We start from the raw sequence: 24,300 nt of genomic DNA on the forward strand, positions 1-24,300 counted from the left end.
TGTCAGTGACATTAGAATGGAACAAAAGAAATTGCAAGAAAGAACACATAAATGGAAGGAGACGAGAAGAAGACTCTAAATTCAGGGACAGAGGATATGTGAGACTGATCGTGTCCCCTGCCTGAGGTGGAGGCACCTTGTTGCTTTCTCTAACTTTCTCCATCTCTCTTGTATCTTATCATTTCCAAATTCTACCTAGTTGGAAACCTTGACCATCCCCGCTGGGACTATGCCTGTCTCCCTACACCTTCCCTGTCACACAGTTTGGTGGTTTTCATCGCTTCTCCCCACCAAGCCATTCACAACCTTGGCATAGATAATGCAGGCTGGCAGCAGGTTCCTGGTATCAGCTTCCAGCATGGTTTCTAATTTCAGAAATCACTATGATGTCAAGAAAGCTTGCTGTAGAGGTAGTTGGAAAGTGCTTGACTGCATGGTATCTAAGCTGTGGAGCTGCCTGACCTTCCAAGAAAGATGAACCACGACGTGGGCAGGATCAGCCGATAGCTCCCGATCCTCAGGGACAGCTGAGCCAGTCCTTGTTTTTCCCTTCATTGCATGTATTGACTTGTGGTCCAGTTTCTCTAGGAAAAAACCCCCCAGAAACTGCAAGTTTATAGATGCAATGAGAGCAAATTCCAGGAGAAGTTCAGCTGATCCTGGTTGGCCCAACGATATCTGGTGACCCTTCTGAAGTGTGCAGCTGGATAAGCTTCCTTTGAATGGAGTTAGGGTTCTTGGCCCCTTTTCAATTCATTCACCGGCAACTAGCAAGTAACCTGAGTTAACAATATTGATTTCTACAGGGCCCTTTGCACTGTGATGAACCCCATGAGCTTTCTAACTTGATCCTGTAGGGAGGGAGGCTGGCAGTCAACCCAGGAAGCCACTGGTTGGTAGCTAATTCCACTTGGGGGTCAACCAATGAGGGTGGCCTATAGATGGGCCACTGGAGTCCCGTGGCTGCTGGAGCAAGCATACTCCTGCAGAAATGTATATAAAGAGGATTTGGTAGAACATCTCCTGAAGGGCAGAGGGGCATAAAAACATCTCAGAGAGGGAACAGGGGCTCCTAGCAGGAGCTCCTATTAGGAACAGCATGAGAAAAAAAAGGAAACTGTAGCTGTGGGTGGGGATTCCATCCTGGGCCCCGAGTGCCAGAAGTACAATAATGGAGTCAACTTGGGCAGATAAGGCAGTTCTGGAATGCCAGAAGGTGCAGATGCAGGGGAAATCTGCCCATATTGGAGAGTAGATGGAGCTCCTCCTGGTCCTTGCCTGCCATCATTGGTTATGTTTCTATACCAAGTCGTATTTTTTTTAGGGGGGGGGGGGGGGGGGGGGGGGGGGGGGTGACAGGGTGGGGGAGGGGAGAGTAGTGTAATAAACCCTATGTTTTCTTAATGTGGGCCCATGAAGAACAGCTGGTAGTTAGTTTTGCCTGGGGCCAACCAAGCTGTTCAGGCCAAGCTCTCTATGCATATCCTTGCATAACTAGGGGGAAGGAGGCCAAGTTCACGGAAGTGAATCTGCTCCTTCAGCAGTATCAATAGGGGCACTTCAGCACTATTTATTTTTATTTTAAATACTTATATACCGCACCCTCCAAAGTTCAGGGCGGTTTACAGTAAAAACCTACATAAAGGCTAGAGGAGCATAGAGGAATTTCAGAGAGGGATAAGTATCCAGCCGGCGTTCTGACATGGTGCAGTGTGGGGGACAAAGATCTTCACCAGAGAAACTACAGATGAGGATGAAGGACAGGCAAGCAGCAGCCACCCTGAAGCTAGAGGATCGGTGTTACATTTAATGTGGGTCAAAAAAAAGGCTGTGCTAGAAGGCCAGGGGCTGCAGGTAACATAAGACATAAGACATAAGAACATGCCATACTGGGTCAGACCAAGGGTCCATCAAGCCCAGCATCCTGTTTCCAACAGTGGCCAATCCAGGCCATAAGAACCTGGCAAGTACCCAAAAACTAAGTCCATTCCATGTTACCATTGCTAATAGCAGTGGCTATTTTCTAAGTCAACTTAATAAATAGCAGGTAATGGACTTCTCCTCCAAGAACTTATCCAAATCTTTTTTAAACACCGCTATACTAACTGCACTAACCACATCCTCTGGCAACAAATTCCAGAGTTTAATTGTGCGTTGTGTGAAAAAGAACTTTCTCCAATTAGTTTTAAATGTGCCACATGCTAACTTCATGGAGTGCCCCCTAGTCTTTCTATTATCTGAAAGAGTAAATAACCGATTCACATCTACCCGTTCTAGACCTCCCATGCTTTTATAGATCTCTGTCATATCCCCCCTCAGCCGTCTCTTCTCCAAGCTGAAAAGTCCTAACCTATTTAGTCTTTCCTCATAGGGGAAATGATGCTCCAAATGATGAGAAGGAGAACATAAGAAATGCTATGCCAGGTCAAACCAAGGTCCATTGAGCCCCGCATGCTAATTTGAAGGTGGGATAGGAGGCCATCTATCCCAGGTGTGTGGTATCAGGGGGCCAGGTACCAGCAGGGCCACTGTGAAGAAATGCGGAGATGAGAAGCAGGAAGAGCCCTTCCCAGATCAGCCATGGTAGAAGTTTGTGAGTTGTCAAAACCAACTGTGCGGCTGAGGACTGGGATGGATGAGAAGCGCAGGAAACCACTAGAAGAAATCTCAGTGCTGTGGCTGGCTGATTGGTTCCTGAGACGAGGCTGGGCTGCTGCATTCTAGGGGCAACATTCTACATCAGACGATTTTCTGCCAGGTCACCAATTCAGAACCTTCTTGAACTTACCTCCTTTTCCCCACTGGGCAAATTGGAAGGTGGAGGCCACCACTAGCCCTGACCGGTACCGTTTAATTACCACTGCTCCCCACTAGTTTAGAGGAAGATCAGACCCCGGCCAAAGAAGCAGTGCAAACCATCAGTACTGTACATGGGAGGACTAGACAATGAAAAGAGGAGTCGTGCACGCCACCAATATATAGGGCCAGAGAAGCAGCACAACCGAGGCCGGCACCATACGGCAGATTCTTACATACAACATAATGGGGCGGATTTTCAGAGCCCTGCTCGCCTAAATCTGCCCAAAACCGGGCGGATTTAGGCGAGCAGGGCCCTGCGCGCCAGTGAGCCTATTTTACATAGGCCTACCGGCGCGCACAGAGCCCTGGGACTCGCGTAAGTCCCGGGGTTCTCCGAGGGGGGCGTGTCGGGGGCGGGCCCGGTCGTCACGGCGTTTAGGGGGCGTGTCGGCAGCGTTTTGGGGGCGGGTACGGGGGCGTGGCTACGGCCTGGGGCGGTCCGGGGGTGTGGCCGCGCCCTCCGTACCCGCCCCCAGGTCGCGTCCCGGCGCGCAGGAGGCCCGCTGGCGCGCGGGGATTTACTTCTCCCTCTGGGAGGCGTAAATCCCCCGACAACGGTAAGGATGGGGTTTAGACAGGGCCGGGCGGGTGGGTTAGGTAGAGGAAGGGAGGGGAAGGTGAGGGGAGGGCGTTAGAGGATTCCCTCCGAGGCCGCTCCGATTTCGGAGTGGCCTCCGAGAGAACGGGGGTAGACTGCGCGGCTCGGTGCGCGCCGGCTATACAAAATCGATAGCCTTGCGTGCGCCGATCCCGGATTTTAGCGGATACGCGCGGCTCCGCGCGTATCTACTAAAATCCAGCATACTTTTGTTGGCGCCTGGAGCGCCAACAAAAGTACGCCTATGCGCGCTATTTGAAAATCTACCCCAATGGCAACAGTTTTGAGTTCACTGGTGGCCATTTTGAAAAGCTGAAGCTGTGGGGCAAGGGCAACCGGGGCCAATGTAACCCCAATATTTAAAAAAGGCTCCAGGGGCGATCCGGGTAACTGTAGACCAGTGAGCCTGACTTCAGTGCCGGGAAAAGTAGTGGAAACTATTCTCAAGATCAAAATCGTAGAGCATATAGAAAGACATGATTTAATGGGACACAGTCAACGTGGATTTACCCAAGGGAAGTCTTGCCTAACAAATCTGCTTCATTTTTTGAAGGGGTTAATAAACATGTGGATAAAGGTGAACCGGGAGATGTAGTGTATTTGGATTTTCAGAAGGCGTTTGACAAAGTCCCTCATGAGAGGCTTCTACGAAAACTAAAAAGTCATGGGATAGGAGGCGATGTTCTTTCGTGGATTACAAACTGGTTAAAAGACAGGAAACAAAGAGTAGGATTAAATGGTCAATTTTCTCAGGGGAAAAGGGTAAACAGTGGAGTGCCTCAGAGATCTGTACTTGGACCGGTGCTTTTTAATATATATATAAATGATCTGGAAAGGAATACGACGAGTGAGGTTATCAAATTTGCGGATGATACAAAATTATTCAGAGTAGTTAAATCACAAGCAGACTGTGATACATTACAGGAGGACCTTGCAAGACTGAAAGATTGGGCATCCAAATGGCAGATGAAATTTAATGTGGACAAGTGCAAGGTGTTGCATATAGGGAAAAATAACCCTGGCTGTAGTTACACGATGTTAGGTTCCATATTAGGAGCTACCACTCAGGAAAAAGATCTAGGCATCATAGTGGATAATACTTTAAAATCGTCGGCTCAGTGTGCTGCAGCAGTCAAAAAAGCAAATAGAATGTTAGGAATTATTAGGAAGGGAATGGTTAATAGAATGGAAAATGTCATAATGCCTCTGTATCGCTCCATGGTGAGACCACACCTTGAATACTGTGTACAATTCTAGTCGCCGTATCTCAAAAAAGATATAGTTGCGATGGAGAAGGTACAGAAAAGTGCAACCAAAATGATAAAGGGGATGGAACAGCTCCCCTATGAGGAAAGGCTGAAGAGGTTAGGGCTGTTCAGCTTGGAGAAGAGACGGCTGAGGGGGGATATGATAGAGGTCTTTAAGATCATGAGAGGTCTTGAACGAGTAGATGTGACTCGGTTATTTACACTTTCGAATAATAGAAGGACTAGGGGGCATTCCATGAAGTTAGCAAGTAGCACATTTAAGACTAATCGGAGAAAATTCTTTTTCACTCAACGTACAATAAAGCTCTGGAATTTGTTTAGTGCAGTTAGTGTAGCTGGGTTCAAAAAAGGTTTGGATAAGTTCTTGGAGGAGAAGTCCATTAATGGCTATTAATCAATTATACTTAGGGAATAGCCACTGCTATTAATTGCATCAGTAGCATGGGTTCTTCTTAGTGTTTGGGTAATTGCCAGGTTCTTATGGCCTGGTTTGGCCTCTATTGAAACAGGATGCTGGGCTTGATGGACCCTTGGTCTGACCCAGCATGCCAATTTCTTATGTTCTTATGTTCTTATGATCGCTTCTGCCCCTGGAAGACCTGCGGACCTGTGATGAGGTAAGGGCTGCGGTGGAGGGAGATCGAGGGGTACTGAGGGAAGAGGGTGGACTTTCTTTAAGTGGGGGAGGGGGAACTTTCGTTTTATTTTGCTTTGCATTTTTTTCTGATTATTTTGTTTTGAGTAAACAAAACAAATCTTAATAAAAAGGAACAAAATAAAAAAAAAACACAACAGGAAAAATGTTCATGTACGCACCCCTACTGTATAAGAGCTTTCTTCTTTTACTAAGCAGAACCAACAATGTCAGAAAGTCTTCAGTAGATCTAGATTGTCTTGTCACCAAATGCAGTATGGCTAATTGGATCTCGAATTGTATATCTATGTCCTATAACAAACCAGGCTTATCTTTACAGGGCTGTATCAAAGCCTGTTAGGTGAGAGCCATGGCTGCCCTCCATAGAAGACATTTGCATTTACAATGCTGCCACTTGAAGCTCTCTATGCATATCTTTGCATCCTACTATTGCCTATATGTTGACTCCTGAAGAGACAGCAACTTTACATAAGAACTTGCCATGCTGTGTCAGGCCAAGGTCAATCAAGCCCAGCATCCTGTCTCTGACACTGGACAGTCTGGGTCAGAAGTACCTGGCAGATCCCATGAAGTAGATCTGTTTCCTGATAATTGCTCCTAGGAATTGTAGTAGGTTTCTTTAGTCTACCTGGCTAATAATGTTTTATGGACTTTTCCTTCAGGAGATTGTTGAAACCTCTTTTTTAAAGCCACTAGACTAGTTGTCTTGATCAAGTCCCCCTGGCAACAGATTCCACAACTTGATAGTGCGCTGAGTGAGAAAGTACTTTCTACAATTTGTTTTGAATCAGCTGGTTGTTTATTTATTTATTTGATTTTCTATACCGATATTCTGGTACAATCATACTGGTTTACAACAACATAAAATAATAAAAAAAATTACATAAAATAACATCAGAGTATAAATAGTACATAAAATTGGCTACATAAAATAGTAAATTAAAATTCAAAAAATAATAAAATAATAAACCAAAATAAAAGCCTCTACTTGCTCTCCATGCTGAAAACAGATATCCCAATTAATCCAAACAGATTTAAACAAATCCAGGTCAAACTCCGAATACCTGTTTATATAGACTGGTTTTCACCTTCTTTTTAAAACTTTGAAAGTTCGACTCAAACCTTAATTCACTCGGGAGCATGTTCCACAGAACCAGGCCAGCTAGGATTGTTCATGGAGTGTCCCCTTGTTTTAGTATTATTTGAAAGGGTAAATAACTATCCTTTACTTACCTGCTCCACCCCACTCATGATTTTCTAAACTTCTATCATGTCCCCTTTCAGCAGTCTCTTTTCCAAGCTAAAGAGATCTCACCTGTGTAGCCTCTCAGCATAGGAGAGCCGTTCCATTCCCTTTATAATATTTTTTGTCGCCCTCCTCTGCACCTTTTCTAGTTCCATTATGACTTATTTTAGAGAAGGGTCAACTAGAACTGCAAACAATACTCAAGGTGCAGTCACACCATGGATTGATAGAGAGGCACTATAATATTTTCCATTTCATTCTGCATTCATTTTTAGTTCATTCCATACATTCTATTTGCTTTTTTTAACCGTTGTCACAAGCTGAGCTGAAGGTTTCAATGTATTATCACAAGCACTTCAAGGTCCTTTTCCTGGGTCGTGACTCCTAATACTGAACCCAGCATTGTGTACCTGGAGACAGAGAGGGCTGGAGCGCTGATAAATGCTTTATTTTTAAATTTGAAGGGGTTTTGGGGGAACCTGGCCAGCAGGGAGTTTTGATTTGTGATGGTGGGGTGAGAATCAGGTCAAGAGGCCAGAGATCAATTAATTAATTAATTAATTAATTAACTTTACAAAGGAGTATCACTTAGCTAGATATCTTTTGAAGATATCTGCTTAAGTAGCTAGTTATGCAGCCATACAAGGATGGATAACTTTAGACCTAACCAGCCATTTTCAAAAGCTGGCCGGTTAGGTTTAAAGTTATCTGGCTAAAGGTTGCTGGATAACTATAGGTGAGTATATTCAGAGGGACGTTTATCCCATTGAATATTTGGGACAAATTATCTGGCTAACTTTAGCCAGATAACTTGTCCATTGACTGGTTCACCAATTATTACCCCCAGTGTCACTGGTCCCATTGAGAACATAAGGTTCACTAGGATTGCCTCTTACTGAAACTTGCCATTGACAACACCTGGATGATGGAAAGTCCTTGGTAGAGACCAGCTCTTTCTTGGAGATGAATTGTACTGAAGACACAATGTCAATTACTCTCCCTTGGAATCAAAATGGACCTCACTGAACTTGATTCACAAGCAGGGACTGAGACTAGACTTTTGATAGTTCACTATGGATCTGAGTGTTCTAACCACTGGATCACTGTCCTTAAGGACTGGTTGGCTAAATGGCAGGATGACCCCTTGATTAGCCAATCATCCAGATAAGGGAAAATGTGGATACCGTGGCACCTCATTGTGTCGCCACCACCACTAGGCACTTGATGAACACTCTCTGTTATGGGAATGCTGGAGGCGGTCCCATTTCTGGGATTTCGTGTACCCTTTGGCCACGACACAACTGTAGAGGAGCTCCGGAAAGTGCCGAGGCAGGGGAGGAGTGTCCAAGCACAGGCTAGAGATGCAGAACCCTGGCCTCTGCTGAACCTGATCGCATCAAAGAGACCCAGCAACTCAATGTTGGTCTCTGGGGTAGCCCTCTGGCCACTCGATAGCCCTTTCGACCCGTCGTAAGGAAACAGCGAATGCGACAGGACGGGCAGAGGCTGAAGGGCAAAGACATCAGACGAAGACGAAGACTCAGGATACGTGAGGGATTCACATGAAGAATCAGGATACTTGAAGGTTGAGACAAAGACTTGAAGGTTGAGACAAGACTCAGGATACTTAAAGAATTGACACGAAGACTTGAAGAACTGAGATGGACTCAGGTTGCTTGAAGAACTGAGATGGACTCAGGTTGCTTGAAGAGAAGGACTCTGAAAGAGTCACAAAGATACTTGAAGAACTCTGAATAGGTACTGCCACACCATGTGCCCTACCCAGTCAGTCAAGGCTGGTCACGGACCATGCTGATGGTTCCCAACTCAGGTTGCTTGAAGGTTCCACAATGAAGACTCCGATGAGGCCTGCACCGAGGTGCGCCCTCCACAGCCAGTTAAGGCATGGACCATTCAATTACGATACAGGTTATGCAGAATTCAATTCATATGGATGGAGGCAAATGCAAGAGGCTCCAAAGACACGGACAGGATTCAGGAAAAGGAGAAGGGCCTCAGGATCCCAGGGACTCGGAGTAAAAGGCTTGGCGCGAAGCTTGAGTGAACGCGGAGTGTGGAACCTGAAGCTTGGCGGATTAAAAGCCGGAATCTTCTGGAGGCTTACGCTGCTGAGGAGAGAACATCTGAAAACAAAGATCAGGACGAGAAGATATCCAGAGAATAGGACATCAGGACTTCAGGGACTCTGAAGGATGAAACATCAGGAACATCAGGATCTGGACGAAGAAGACACAGGATCAGATGAGAGACCTTGACGAAGATGAAGACAGGAAATTCCAACATGGAACAGAGTACCAACAAGAAGCAAGATGGAAGAGAAGTCCTAGGGAGGACTGGCTCCTTGCAATGGCAATGAAGACAGGCCCTTTTTATAGGGCTGAAGAGGAGGCTCCCACGATGACATTACAGGAGGACAACTCCCACACTGGCCCTTTAAGAGGAGAAGAGAGGCACGGCCCGCGCCTAAGGAGATGGAAGTGGGCAGGACCTTGGAGAGCGGCGTCCCTGCCGCTGAAGACGGAGCAGGAGCAGGACTAGGCCTTGAAGCAGGCCTGACGTTGGAAGCGGCTTCCTGCCGCAGAAGAGCAGCTGAGGGAGGCTCCCTGCCGCAAGCGAGACCGGGGATGAAGGCCCCTCCCCATGGAGGGGACAAGGAAACTTCGGCGGCCTCCGGACCGCGCAAGAGTGCACCTGGACACCTCCCTGTCGCCGGGCAGCTGCTGGAACTTTGGCGGTCCCCGAACTGCGTGGGAACACCGTCGGCGGCCTTCTGGCCGCAGTGCAGCACCAGAGCAGCACCCTGCCGCCAGACCGCAGGAAGGGATGTCGGCGGCCTCCGGGCCGCGAAGGCTGCGCTGGGGTGGCTCCAGCCACATTAAGGGAGCGTCAACGGCTTCCGAGCCGCAGAAAAGGCTGTAAAAGGGAGGTGAGAGGCTCCGGCTATGGGCAGAATCGTAACACTCTCAGTGCAAGTGATAGCCAAAAAGAAGCACTCCATACTGGAAGTAGTGCTGGCCCACCACAAATCTTGGGATCTGCCTATGGTCATGGTGATCATGACACAGGGGCAGATGTCTTTTAGGCCCAGAGAGCTGAGCCAGTCCCCTTACCGCAGCAGAGGCAAGCTTCTGGCTAGCTTGACCATTTTGAACTTCTCTCTGCAGCGAAATTTGTTGAGGATTCAGAAAACCCGAATGGCCCCTTTCTTTGTGAGGATGAGAATGTATCTGGAATAGAACATGCTGCATCTCTCTGCAGTGGTGTTATGCTCTATCACACTCACTTCCAAAAGGGATGAAATGTCCTCCTGCGAAAGGGCTCTGTTCTGGCTTCTTGTCGGGGAAGGCCAGCCTAACCGTCTTCTCCCTCACACCCTAATCCCACCCCCCTCCTCCCAGCTCCTTCCCTGCTCTCCCCCTCCCCAGTTTATCTTATCAAGTTCATTGTAAAGCCCTGTTGGCTAATTATTGTTCTATGGAAACCGATGTGATGTTTTCTTAACGAATGTCGGTATACAAAAACTTTCAAATAAAATAAATAAATAAAAATAAGGCTCTGAGTCCACGATTCGAAGGAATGTGGAGGAAGTGCTGCCTGTAACCCTCATTGACAATGCATAGCCAGGAAAATCTGATGCAAAGAGAATGAGGCAACTTCCCATAGGACCCTTGACCTGAGTTGGTTCCAGGGTATTAACACAGTCTTCTGTAGGGAGTCAAAAAGTCTGTTTTGACTGGGAGATTAGACCCGGTGTTTTTGGCTTTCTGTCTCCTTGCCATGCTCTAGAGACACAGAAACAAAGAAAAAGATGGCAGAAAAGGACCAAACGGTCCATCCAGTCTGCCCAGCAAGCTTATTGGGCTGCTGTTGGGGGTCCTGTGTACCCCTGAGGCAGATACCCCTGTGGTAGGTACCACTCCTTTTGATAGAAAAATTGTCCTTTCAGGGAAGGCGTGTGGAACTGTTTGGTAGTTGGTGTATAGGAGCCGCAATCTTTAATCAGATCCACCATCTTCTTTATCTTGGTTTTGAAGAGGACTTCCCCATCAGTGCAAGGTGACAGATAACTGCTCAAGCAATGCCTGTAGCCAGGCCATTCTTCTGGCTCCGACAGAGAGGGCGAAACCCTTGGATGAGGTACGGAAACTCTCATATGCTGATCTGATAAGATGCATGTCCCATTAATCTTCCACTGCAAGGAAGTTCTTCTTACATTTGTCCTGCTTATTTTAGGGTAATGAGTCTGTGAATCCTTGCAGCTTCCTAAAAAGGAAATGCAGGTTTTGTACTACAAGAAGCAGATACACTGAGATGCAGCCAGACAACCTAGAGCAAATGAAACCCTTTCTGGCAAAAAGATCTAGGATTTGCAGGTAACTACTCTGGAGAACTGAAGCACATGATCTAAATCTTCTAGATCTCTGTTAGGCAGCTTCTACCACTACAAAGTGTTAGGACAGTAGCCTAGTGGTTAGCGCAGAAGGCTGTAAACCAGGCTTTAAATCCCACTGCCACTCCTTGTAACCTTGGGGAAGCCACTTCACCCTCCATTGCCTCAGATACTAACTCAGGGCCTCATTTACTAAGCATTTTGCCATAGGCACAGAATGGGAGAAAAGCCTTTCTAATTCAGGCCCTTGGATTGTAAGCTCTCTGGGGACAGGAAATACCTACAGTGCCTGAATGTAATCTGCTTTGAAGGGCCTGAAAGGCAGATTATTTAAAAAAATCAAATCAAAAGGCAGTTGTGGCTTTTCAAAGTCCAGAATAGGTTGTACATATCCACACTCTTACTCGCTGGAATTTGCCAGGCCTGCATTTGTAGGTACTCGAGTATTTGACGGATCAGAATAGCTGAAGTTTGCTTGGGAATGTTAAAATATCTCAGAAACCCCAGCATAGGGGCTCTGGATTCTGATTCCTTTGTACTCCAGTATAGAGTAGCCTGGGACATCTTTCTGATTAATGTCATGAAAGAGAGCTCCTCTGGAGGCAAAGTATTCCTAATTGTTGGAGATGAATCTGACATAAGACTGAGGGAGTCTATAAGAACATAAGAACATGCCATACTGGGTCAGACCAAGGGTCCTTCATGCCCAGTATCCTATTTCCAACAGTGACCAGTCCAAGTCACATGTACCTGGCAAGCTCTGTGTCTGCAATGTCAGGGTCACTCTGTAGCTCTCAGGAGTGCTAAGGCTCAGATTCCTACAGGGGGAGATGCCTTTGAGAGAGTTCCTTCTCTGAGACAGATCTGTTGTGGTAGTCAAATCTGCCTCAGAGGGTCAGCTCTGCACTGACTGCACTTATTGTGGGGAGAGTACCTGAGGTGGCTGCACTGACGTACCTAAACTTACAAGGATAGACCGAAGGCTTGTCTGGTGTTGGACTAGTAAGTCCTGAATCATCTCGCTGCGATCCTACTTCTGTCTCAGCATGATGGTGCCACAGGGGAAAATTAGTACTCCTGGGCAACCAATGGAGATCCAGGCTTGGAGACCACTGGAGAAGGCAAAAGGAGGTTAAGTGTCATGCCTGACTCCAAGGACAACACTGGCATAGATGCTGATGGCATTAAACCCGACATTGGATCAACACTGAAACACTGATGCCAAAATCATAGGCATCGACATTGGTGGCCTCGGTGATAAGGAAGCAGGCACATGTGCCAGGAGAGCCTCCACAAGTGTAGGCAGCATCAATGCCTCGGTCATCGAAGTAGCCTGTGCCAATATACTGGGCATCAAAAGGGGATCCTCTAAGCTCAGGTATGTGAATGGTCTTTACCTTCCTCAGCCCTGAAAGGCTAGCTATGACTGCTAAGCAGCAAAGGCTTTTAGGTCTGAGCCCACTGTTTGAGAATGAAAGCCCGCACTCCCTTGAGAGACTGTGCCTCATGCAGGGTAGCTTGAGGAAAGTGGATGTGTTTCAGTCTGTCCTGCCTTGATTCCAGCTCTGCAGATTAGGAGGTGGCCTTTCTCGAAGTTGAGTGACTTAGAGACTGCTGACTGACGGCGCTGCTTCAGGATCAGCTGACCTTTCCAGATAGCTCAGATCATACACATTTTGTTACATCGCAATCTACATTCTAGGAAACACAGGCACAGCTCATCAGTTGTGGTCCTTTTCATGTCACTGTCAGTACACCACTTCAGTCCCGTGGTTCTTTTTGTCTTCATGGCATGGAAAAGGAAATTGGTCAAATTGAAGAAAAACGTTCTCTTTCTAGAACCGGGATTCTCAACCCGATACAGCTAGCTAGTCAGTTTTTCAGGATACCAGTGATGAATACGCATGAGATAGATTTGCATACAATGGAGGCAGTGCATGCAGATCTACTTCATGCATATTTATTGTGAATATCCAGAAAACCCGACTGGCTTGGTGTGTCCTGAGGTCTGGGTTGAGAACTTCTGCTCTAGAGGGCAGCAGCCTGCCAGACAGCACAGGGTCACTGCCGAGGAAGTTAAAGGAAAAAAGGTAAAAGTGAAAAACCTGTGGTCCCTTAAGGGACCTTATGACCAAATGATGAGAGCCCTGCAGCAACCATCGTACTTGGTCCCAGAAGAAAGAAAAAGAGAGAGATCCTCACTTGATCACTGGGCAAATGCAGCACACCACATCAAAGTGCAGGAGAGCACAAAAGTTTTACTTCAGAGCTATGCACCGCTGTCCTTGCTGCAGTCAGATGTTGTTCCCCACAAGTATGACTGACTCCTGCTTATCCTTGGAGAGAGCCAAGAAATAAACTGGTTGATATATATCAGTGATGGCGAACTCCAGTCCTCGGGTGCCACAGACAGGCCAGGTTTTCAGGATATCCACAATGAATATGCATGAGATAGATTTGCATACAATGGAGGCAGTGCATGCAAATCTTTGTCATGCATATTCATTGTGGATATCCTGAAAACCTGGCCTGTCCGTGGCACCCGAGGACTGGAGTTCGCCATCACTGATATATATCTTGCAGAATCTAGGAAGGCTCCTGTCTGATGTTAGCTGTACAAAAACTTGGCATGTCAGGTCCCTTTCTTAATAGGATACATATGTCATTTATACTAATTATATGATGCAAATTATCTCCAGGGGAGAAACTTCAAACACATTTCAGCTAGAATGAGGTACAAGGCAGGGTTGCCCCTTTTCCTCTGTCCTCCTTGTTCTCCGTTATGGAGGTTTGCGGCATGCACGGGCATTTCCATGGGATGGGATGTAATCAGATTAAATCTTTCTGCAGATGACACGCTTCTGATGCCTTCAGAGCTGGTGGCAGCCCTGCTCTTGGCCTTCGAAATCATTCAATTATGGGGAAGCTTTTCATGCCTCCGTATAAACTTAGATAAATCAGAAGCATTAGACTTGAACTGGATAAGGAGGCAGTGGCAGGGAATGACACTCTGTTGTGATGAGTTCACATCCATGTTAGATATCGTGGGCTGCTAATCCCAAGAGACTTACATGAAATGTATAGCCTGAACGCTCTTCCTGCACTAAGTGCCACTGAAAAATTGTTAGATAACTGGATGAAACTAACCCCTCCCCCCAGCCTTTGATAGGAAGGGTGCAATTAGTTTAAATGGTGATGCTCCCAAAATGGCTTTCTATGCTTCAACTGCTCCCATTAGGGATTCACAGTAAAGACCTATCAAATAAGGCCATTTCCTCCTTTTTATGGAAAGGTAAAAAGTCCAGGATCACACTACATAAACTTTCCATCCAATTCAAGATGGGGGTCTACAATTTAGCATACTCATTGAGACATTCATACAGCTGGCTTGGTAAAGCATCACATTATACGGCTTTGGAAATAGAGAAACAGTTAGTGAAGTCATTAGCGCTTCCATATTACATGCACGAGCAACGACAACCACAGAGGACATTAGGAATAGCTGTGTGATTCAGCCTGGGTGTTGGGCATGGAAGACATTCAGGAAAAGCCTTAAGCTCTCTCCAGAGAGTTCCTCCTTCCTCCCAGTTGTGGGCAATGAGGATTTTGAACCGAGAATTCATTCTAGGGCGGGGGTCCCCAGACTACAGCACCCAGAATGTGTTCTTCCTGCCCAAATGTGGCCCATGGATGAAATCTTTTCGGCAGGGGGATTCACATGCCAAAGCTGCAGAACGACCCGGCCAGTGTTTTCCAGACCTCACCAGTGGAAGGGGTGCGGGCAACCTGTGCGAATGCAGAGCATACCAGGAAGATCAAGAAGACATGCCATGAGCGAGGGGAGTGAGAGGGAAGATAAGAGGAAGGAGGGGAGTGATTGAGGGGGGGGGGGGAAAGAAGGAGGAGAGGAAGGGATGAGAGGGAAGGTCAAGTTCTGAGTTAAATGTACACCGATACGATGTGCAAACGGCTATCGGTATATAAAAAATGTTAAATAAATAAAATAAAAATAAAGGGAAGGGAAGTGAATGAGAGAAGCAAGGAGAGGTGAGTGAGAGGTAAGGGAAAGGACGAGAAGGAAGGGGAATAGAGCGAGGGAGGAGGGACTGCCCACCCCCATACACACATCTGGGGGCAGATGCAGGGGAGGATAGGGGTCAGGGATTCCAGGGGTGGGGCAGGGTTGCCCGCTTCTCAGAGATCTAGGAGTGATATTATGGACACGTTGACCATCTGCCTCCCCGCTTTCTCCGCATTTCAGATTATAAAAAGGGCCAGACATGTCCCCCCCTCCGGTCCTCGTACTCGTTTGAAATGTTCTGTGTTCTATCCTAAGCCCTGCTCCAGGTTTAGGGGCTGAACACGCTGGAGATTCAGTTTCAGGCGTTACCCAGATGGTACACTCTTTTCAGAAATTCAAAGAGTGCTTTCCTGGATTTATGCATTCCTACAAATTAGACGTCTCTCCCGGAACCTGAGCCCATGGCAGTTCACTGCACTGGATGAAGGTCAACATTTTCTGGCTCGGAAAGTTACACGTCCTGTGCATCTGGCCCCTCCCTAACATCGCATCTGGCAGCCGAGATTGTGTCTAAAAAAGAATATAATATGCTAGGATTGTAATTTATTTTGCAAATTTTAATGAAAAGATAATAAATAAGATGCAGAGTAAAAGCGGTTTTCCCCTCACCCCCTTCGCCAGCCCCTCCCCAGAGAGGGCTTGGTTTTCAGCGTGACCCCGCGTGCGTAAAATCCTGCTTTCTGCGCGTACGTGGCATTTTGGAAATCAGATAGTGGGCTGTGCTTGCAAACCCCCATTTCACGGGTGCTTTTTCCCACACTAACAAGGGACGTTCCGGGGGAACGGAGTCGAGGCGGGGAAAGCGTTTCCGCGCATGCTTTGAATTTTTTTTAAGCATGCACATAAATGTACCCTCTGGAGCAGGGCGCAACTTTACACACGCGAGTGCATGTGCGGACCAGGGCCACTTGTGAATTTTCCAAGCGGACTGATGTGCATTGGTCCTGCTTCGAAAATAGGGGGTAAAGTTTGCAGGAACTCTGGAGCCCTGCGCAGGGCATTTTTAAATGACCCCTCTTTGTTAGGTTTCACCGGTCATGGGACCGGCCCACAAGCAGCTGTATTCACCCCAGGGCCAGTAGACCTTGCCGTGGCGGACACTGCTGAAAAACACATGCAGCAGGACGCTGCCAGGACACCGCTTCCGGACTTTCTTCTAGGCGCTCGCACGCCTAAAATCATTGCCCTTAAAAGGCCCATGGTGGGAAACACCACGGCATCCTTGAATGATGTCAAGACTCTTCGGCCTATAAAATGGCCCTCCTGGCATTCCTTCGTCGCCTCAGCAAACAGGTCCTTCAACTTGTAGTTGTCTTCAGCTTGCCTTGTCTTCATCCAAGACTTCAGCCTTGTCTTCGAACAGCTCCAGCCTTCAGCCTTGCTCCACTTCTGTCTTCGGCTCCAGCCTCAACCTTGCTCCCAGTCCGTCTTCAACTCCAGCCTCAACCTTGCTCCATGTCCATCTTCAGCTCCAGCCTTGTTCAGTTCTTCAGATCTGACCGTACTCACAGCCTTGTTCACCCACTGTAGGCGCAGACCTTAGGGCTCCACTCGCAACATTCTTACAGGGCAAGGAAAGGCTGCAGCTACTTTATGCCTGGACAGCTGTGGAGTTTAAAGCTCAAGAGAAGGATCCGAAAGAGTTCTCCAACAAACCGAGGAGCAGATCCCTCTTTTTCTAACATAAGCTAATATTAGCTTTGTTTGCCTAAAAAAGTCACTTATACACACACACACACATGGACATAGAAGCATATACAGACACGAAGGGATAGGTGCAATAAAGTGTACCCAGTCCAGGGCACAGGTTTACACGCGGTTGGATGCACATTTTGGACATGATAGACTAGAACCTGATGCAATAAGGAGATCAGCACGTCCAAAACATGTGCCCGAACAAATGCGTAGCCGATAATGCCCATCACATGTAAATTCCATGTAGATGAGGCTATTAGCTATTACCCCCAATGCAGAAAAGCACTGGGCACCCAATGCAAACATTTTAACGCGGCAAGTTTAACTTCAATACTGGAGGTGGTATAAAGTCAATCCAGGAGTCAAGAGCTCATGAGAAATTTAAAAATATGGGCCTCTGTGGTTCCTCCTACTTAGTATCATTGTGACACTTAAATTTTACTGCTTGCTGTGTTGAAAAATAAATGTATATTGGCTTGATTTAAACAAAATTCTTCTGGGCACACAATTTAGACCCTGACAGCAAGGGGCTCTTAGCCATGGGCATCTTCAGCGACCTCAGCAAAATCGTCCAGAAGAAGCGGGATAAAAGCAGACGCTCGCGTTGCAATTGTGGGGCACTTGATGCGTTTGAGCGCTAGGGGCGCACAGTTCTCCCCCAGCGCTTCCTTTTTTTATGCAGCCCCCTCCTCATTTAAATACTGCATCGGCCACCCAGGGAACGTGGCTGCGTGTGTGTTAGGAAAACGAGTGCTTTTTCCGTGCGTATCTTATTGCATTGGGCCCTGAAGAGAGGTGAGGGTCCCCGCATAGACGCGGTATCACAGAAGCAATGCTACGACAGGAGTGCAGAGGCAGTAACGCGTTTCCTTACATCCAAGACAGGGAAATGCAGTCACACTAACATGGACACACACACACACACACACACACAAACTCCAACATATACTCAGTAATTTATTGCTATTGACAAATAAACAGATCTGTATGCACAACACACACGTACACCGGCGCACATGAATTAACACATCGCACCCCAGATACACAAAATGCAGGCACAATTTGAACATTGAGGTTGGGTTTTTTTTTTTGGTTTTTTTTATGAATAGAAAACTGCGTAATCGTCCCCAGATTACCACGGTCAGATGATGGAATAAGTTAATGTTCCCAGATAGTAAGTTAATTCACAAACTGTCTCCCTCGTATTGTCCTGAACCTTCACTGAACTCATTCCCCAAGCCTCTGAGTCTGTCTCGCCCGGTAATCTTTCAGTAACTGCACGCCAGAATCAGCATTCAGCCCATGTATCATTGAGGTGAAAGCCCATGCTCCCCCTCCCTGAGTCACCCCCGTGCACCCTGCCACCATTACAGAGAGCAAAGGATGCCACAGAGCTTGGAAAGAAAGAACCAGCCTGGGAGAGGAACGGCAGCTGTAATTTTGCAAGAGGCCTTCCTGCATCCCACTGCAGTAACGCAGAGACACCCCTCCCTCCATGAACTCTGCATTCACACAGAAACTTGGAAGGCTCTAGGCATGCAATCATTCCGCTGCCTCCTCCCACCTCTTCTGACCCCCACCACTCCACATCTTTTATTAATTCCCTTCCTGTGCTGGATCACCTCTCTCCTGCACTTAAGATACTAATCTGCCTGGCTCTGTGCGGCCCCTGCTGCCACTCACTAATTCTATCCAGCGATGCTCCCTAAGAAGGAACATTTGTAAGAAATGCAAGATAAGGGGACAGCCCAGGGGCTCGGGGCGGCAGTGCTGCTCACTGCTTTGTGAAGGGAGCTGTGGGGGGTTTTTTTATTCCTGGGTCAGGGCTTCCGCTCCCTGGGGAGACCTAAGCCATTGTACCATGGCGACCCCTTCGTGGCGGGATTCAGGGCCCACGACTGCAGGGGTTCCACAAGGAGACCTGGCGCATGGCAATGACTGGACTGAACATGAGGTGGGAGGGGATATGAAATAGGGAAACAACCTCCTGGTTGTTATGAATGAAGGCTCGGGGTACCAGATCCCAGCCCCCAGTTCGGGCTGCCCACAAGAACAGGTGGGAACCGCCAGGGCAATAACAAAGGCTAGGTAAAAGTTCTGCCATTCTCCTCCCCTCAAATAAAGCAGACATAAGAAACATGCCAATGCAAACACATAAGCCGACATGCATCAGACATTTACCATTGCTCATCTGGAATTGCACATATATATATTGTGTTATCTTTTACTGGTATACCGCCTTTCTTAAAACAAAGTTCACTCAAAGTCATTTACAGAGTAATCAAATACAATAAAGTACAATAATACATGAGTAATCTGAAATATATCAGTTAAATGGCAGCGCTGTATAATGCTATAACCCTATGTCTTCTATCTCCTGTTGTCTTTCGATCCCAAGATTTCTATCCATCCCCCTAGCTGTTCTCTCCACCCCTGTGTACTAAGAAGGAGAAGCACCCCCGGGCCCCAGAGTGCCTGGGCAAACACCATTAACGTAGTAGCACTGCTTACCCAAGGGGGGTGCTCCCCTAGGGTGGCGAGCTCCTTTTGTCCACTGGATGGAGGCGAAGGTCAAAGGTGGGGCCAGGCAGGTGGTATAAATGGGGGAGATCTCTCTTTCCCTTTTCCTACTCCCACCCATCCATCTTAGCTGTAGGCTGGTTATGGGGGCACAGAGCTGGGAATGGGGTTACGTTTACGGTTATATTACAGCTGGGAGGAGGTGGATACGTGAACCAGTAAGTTCCCAAAAGAGGGGGGTTAGCAGAGAATGTGTGGAACATCAACCGGCCCGTTGGCTGGAGGGCCACGGAGGTGGGGTGTGTGCTGGACCTGGATGGCTGCGCCAGCCACTACCTTCGCCTGGCTGGCACTGGACGGTGAGCTGAGGGCAGCAGAGAAGAGGTCCAACAGATTGAGGAGTGGGGACCAGCTCAGGCCTAAAATGCCATATGTGTAAATATATAAGAAAGCTGCTCACCTATTATACCAACAAGATGTGCTGTGGTGATTTGGGTTGTGGCTGTATGCGGGGGGGGGGGGGGGGGGGGGTGAGAAGTACATGGGAAAGGGGGTGAAGCTGCCAAAATGAGAGTCCTCCCCCAAATTTCACTTTTATAGAAAAGAAATAGAGAAGTGGAAGTTTCAAGAGAGACACAGGGAGAGAGACATACAGAGAGAAAGAAAGTAACGCGGTCAAAAAGAATGAGGGAGGAACCGAGAAAGTCAAATAAAGTGCAGTTCTTACCTGCCCTGGGGATGTATGGAAAAGAGAGGAAGCCAGCTGGCAGGCACCCCCCTCTCCCCCCCCCAGCCAGCTTCATTTTATGATCCTACAGCTCAGTTGAAACCAGGGCTGGGAACTGGTGCCTTGAGCCTTCATTCACAACCACCCCAGGGATTTCCCCTTCCCCCACCTCCACTTTAATGCAGTGACTGAAGGGTCAGTCCTCAGCCGGGAGAAGGGGCCCTGCATCTGAGCTCCTTCTAGAGCCCTGCAATCCTGGGCCCTGAGTGCAATCAGTCGGTGTCTGGGGCTCCCTCGCCAGCACATGAGGACAGCCAAGGAAGTGGAGGACCAAAGCTGGGAATAGAACCCAGGTGCCTCTGCCGGGCACAGGGCTATGCCTGCTCTCTCCCAAGACAGTTTTTAATACTAGTGTGAAAGCTTCAAAAAAAAAAAAAAAAAAGCAGCTCTGGCATAGTGGGAAAGGCTTCAAAATGCTTTGGACATCCAACTCAAGCAAGACCTTCAGGGCAGTAGCCACCTGAAATCTGATCAAATCCTGAGACATGCCCCTGGTATTACACTTTCTGTAACCTGTAACTTTACTGTACTGTTATTATTGTTTTGTAATTTTTACCTTGCTTTTCTTCCCCTTTTCACTGTAATCATTCTGTGTATGACTTGGGCAGCACGTGTAAGAGTCTCATGCCAATAAAGTTATCTGAATCTGAATTTATAGTATGAGAGTGATCAGGCAACAATGTTGGGCATTTTAGAGTGATTCCTATGTGATAATGAGATTCTTCAGCCTAAAGAAATGGCAGTTTACAGCCAGAACACACACACACATCTGAAAAGGTGATACAAATGCCTGGGGATGTTTTTTATACCCTACAGTGTGATACAGTGAGATAGAAAGGACAGAAATGCCTGGGGATATTCTTTATTCCTTGCAGTGTGATACAGTGAGATAGAAGAGATAGAAATGCCTGGGGATGTTCTTTATTCCTTGCAGTGTGATACAGTGAGATAGAAAGGACAGAAATGCCAGGGGATGTTTTTTATTCCTTGCAGTGTGATACAGTGAGATAGAAAGGACAGAAATGCCTGGGGATGTTCTTTATTCCCTGTAGTGTGATACAGTGAGATAGAAGGGATAGAAATGCCTGGGGATGTTCTTTATACCCTGCAGTGTGATACAGTGAGATAGAAAGGACAGAAATGCCCGGGGATGTTCTTTATTCCTTGCAGTGTGATACAGTGAGATAGAAAGGACAGAAATGACAGGGGATGTTCTTTATTCCTTGCAGTGTGATACAGTGAGATAGAAAGGACAGAAATGCCTGGGGATGTTCTTTATTCCTTGCAGTGTGATACAGTGAGATAGAAAGGACAGAAATGCCAGGGGATGTTCTTTATTCCTTGCAGTGTGATACAGTGAGATTGAAGGGAGAGAAATGCTGGAGATGTTCTTTATTCCCTGCAGTGTGATACAGTGAAATAGAAAGGATAGAAATGCCCGGGGATGTTCTTTATTCCTTGCAGTGTGATACAGTAGGATTGAAGGGATAGAAATGCTGGAGATGTTCTTTATTCTCTACAGTGTGATACAGTGGGATTGAAGGGATAGAAATGCCCGGGGATGTTTTTTATTCCTTGCAGTGTGATACAATGAGATAGAAAGGATAGAAATGCCCGGGGATGTTCTTTATTCCTTGCAGTGTGATACAGTGGGCTTGAGGGGATAGAAATGCTGGAAATGTTCTTTATTCCCTGCAGTGTGATACAGTGAACTAGAAAGGACAGAAATGCCTGGGGATGTTCTTTATTCCTTGCAGTGAGATACAGTGAGATAGAAAGGACAGAAATGCCTGGGGATGTTCTTTATTCCTTGCAGTGTGATACAGTGAGATAGAAAGAATAGAAATGCCTGGGGATGTTCTTTATTCCTTGCAGTGTGATACAGTGAGATAGAAGAGATAGAAATACCTGAGGATCTTGATCTTCTTTATACCCTGCAGTGTGATACAGTGGGATTGAAGGGATAGAAATCCTGGAGATGTTCTTTATTCCCTGCAGTGTGATACAGTGAAATAGAAAGGATAGAAATGCCCGGGGATGTTCTTTATTACCTGCAGTGTAATACTGTATCCCATGCATTTCTATTCCTTCTGTCTCACTGTGCATGGAATTGTTTTTATTCCGTAAGATAAGCATCGCTTATGCTTTTTTTTCTGACACAGATTATTGGGATTTGCTCTGTGCTGACACATGGGGTTATTTGCCAATTGTAATTGTTCTCTGTAATAGGGTTTCCCAGCATACCCTGGAATCCATCAACAGAAAACATAAAATGCATGAAGTGGAGATGACTTACTGGGAAAAATGAAACAGGCACAGAAGCAAAGAGTTAAACATAAGGAAGTGGCAGATGTGGGCAAGAGAATTAGAGACTGAAAAGAGTAAACAGGGACCAGAGGAGAGATCTAGAGAAGGGAGAAAGAGAGAAAGAACTGGAAAAAGAGACATAAAGAGGAGTAGGGAAATAGGGCAAGGGAAAGAAAAAGACAGAGAGGCAAATGAAGAGATAGATAGGAAGAGACAGAGAAGAAACTCTTGGCACACCACAGAAAAGCAAGGTAGACAATGTAGAGACAGATGACCAGCCAGAGGACGAAACCCAGAGAGCACCCTCAGCAAACTCCAGAGACTTACCCGAGTGTGGTCATGGTGACAATGGTGTACCAGAAGGCAGCTGGGATGCTGGTAAAATTGGTCTTCTGGGTGCCCTTTTCAGCATAGAACATGACGGTAGCAAAGATGATGATGGCCATGGTGAGGGAGAAGAGCAGAAACCCCAGCTCAGACGCACAGCTCTTCAAAGTGTATCCCAGGATCCGCAGCCCTTGCGAGTGCCGAGAGAACTTGAAAATCCGGAAGACCCGGAAGACCCTGAGGGTGACAAAGGCCCCGCTTACATCCTCATTCTCAGGCATGACCAGTCCAATATAGTAGGGCATGATGGCCACTACATCGATGATGCTCATGACGCTCCTCATGAACTTGCAGCGGCATGGGGCCGCAAAGAGCCTCATGAGGTACTCAAAGGTGAAGATGAGAACGCAGGCCGTGTCCATACAGAAGAAGGCAGATGAGTACTTCACCCCGCAAGGCTGTTTCTTGATGCGCCCAGGCAAGGACGGGCAAGGCACTGTCTCCACTACATTGGCGATGACGGAGACAGCAATGAAGAAGCCTGTGACATAGTAGAAGACCAGTGCCATGGTGCTAGTGTGCGGGTTCTCAAATGCCCTCCAGAGTTTCTGGCGGACAGTGCTGTCTGGGGGCAGGGGGGCATCAGTGGCCATCTCGGCCTCAGTGTCCTCAGCCAGCCGCTCAGCATTCTCCTTCTTGCGGTCTCGATACTCCTCCAGGCAGCAGTCGCCAATGATTTCCGGAATGATGCCGTAGAAGGACAGCTCCTCATCAAACGCTTGGATGCACTCGTGGCGGGGGTAGTGGAGCTTGCCCGTCCTGTAGAAGTTGAGGATGTGCCGAAACATCTCAGGATCCCGGTCAAAGAAGTACTCCTGAGTGTCTTCGTTGAAGAAAAACTCTTTCTCTGAGCTACCCAGCAAAGTGTCTGGATAGCGGTCCAAGGTGTTCTTCCAGGTCTGGAACTTCTTCCCGCTGACATTCACCACTAGGATCTCATCGCTCCTCTGCTGCTTTCTGTCACTTGGAGGGTCCGGCATGGGCCTCTTGGCCAGTGGGAGCCAGCCCACGGCTGCTGCCCGGGCAAACGGTAGCCAAGTGGCCACTCCAGCTGCCATGATTTTTTTTTTTTGTTCAGTGAACCAAGTCCGGACTGGCCAGGATTCTAGAGAGGTATAGGGGGGGCTTCGTCCTGCTTTTCACCATCAAATCGCAGATGCCGCCCCAAATACATCTGAGAAAAACAATGTCAGGTGAATGTAAGATCTATCCCACCCTCCCCCTCCCTATACAAGACAAATTTCCTGCTCCAGAAGCCCTTCCCCCCCCCCCTCCCCCCCAGAATAAACTAGGTCAGATAGGATAAAAAAAATATTGTGAGCATATTCCTCGTCAGACTCGAATTTCCGGGGAGAACTAGGCCCTGACTAGCCTAATGCAGGGGAGTACAGGGGTTGCCCCCAGTTCTGGAGCGTCTCTGATTTCCAAGACAAGGGAGCTGCTCCTGTCTCAACCATTTAAGTAGCGTGGACTCGTTCTCTGGATG

General features: G+C 47.4%; 1 protein-coding gene across 1 annotated transcript in view; it reads right to left on the reverse strand.

Moving 5' to 3' along the window:
- KCND1 (potassium voltage-gated channel subfamily D member 1) overlaps window positions 1-23,872 on the reverse strand; it is a 79,288-nt gene extending 55,416 nt beyond the window's left edge. The window contains exon 1 of the mRNA XM_029610447.1: window positions 22,755-23,872. Within this exon, the coding sequence (XP_029466307.1) occupies window positions 22,755-23,872 (1,118 nt within the window). The remainder of the gene's footprint in view (window positions 1-22,754) is intronic.
- Between the last annotated feature and the right edge of the window lie 428 nt (window positions 23,873-24,300).

This window comes from Rhinatrema bivittatum, chromosome 1 (assembly GCF_901001135.1).
Source record: "Rhinatrema bivittatum chromosome 1, aRhiBiv1.1, whole genome shotgun sequence".
Classification (NCBI taxonomy): domain Eukaryota; kingdom Metazoa; phylum Chordata; class Amphibia; order Gymnophiona; family Rhinatrematidae; genus Rhinatrema; species Rhinatrema bivittatum.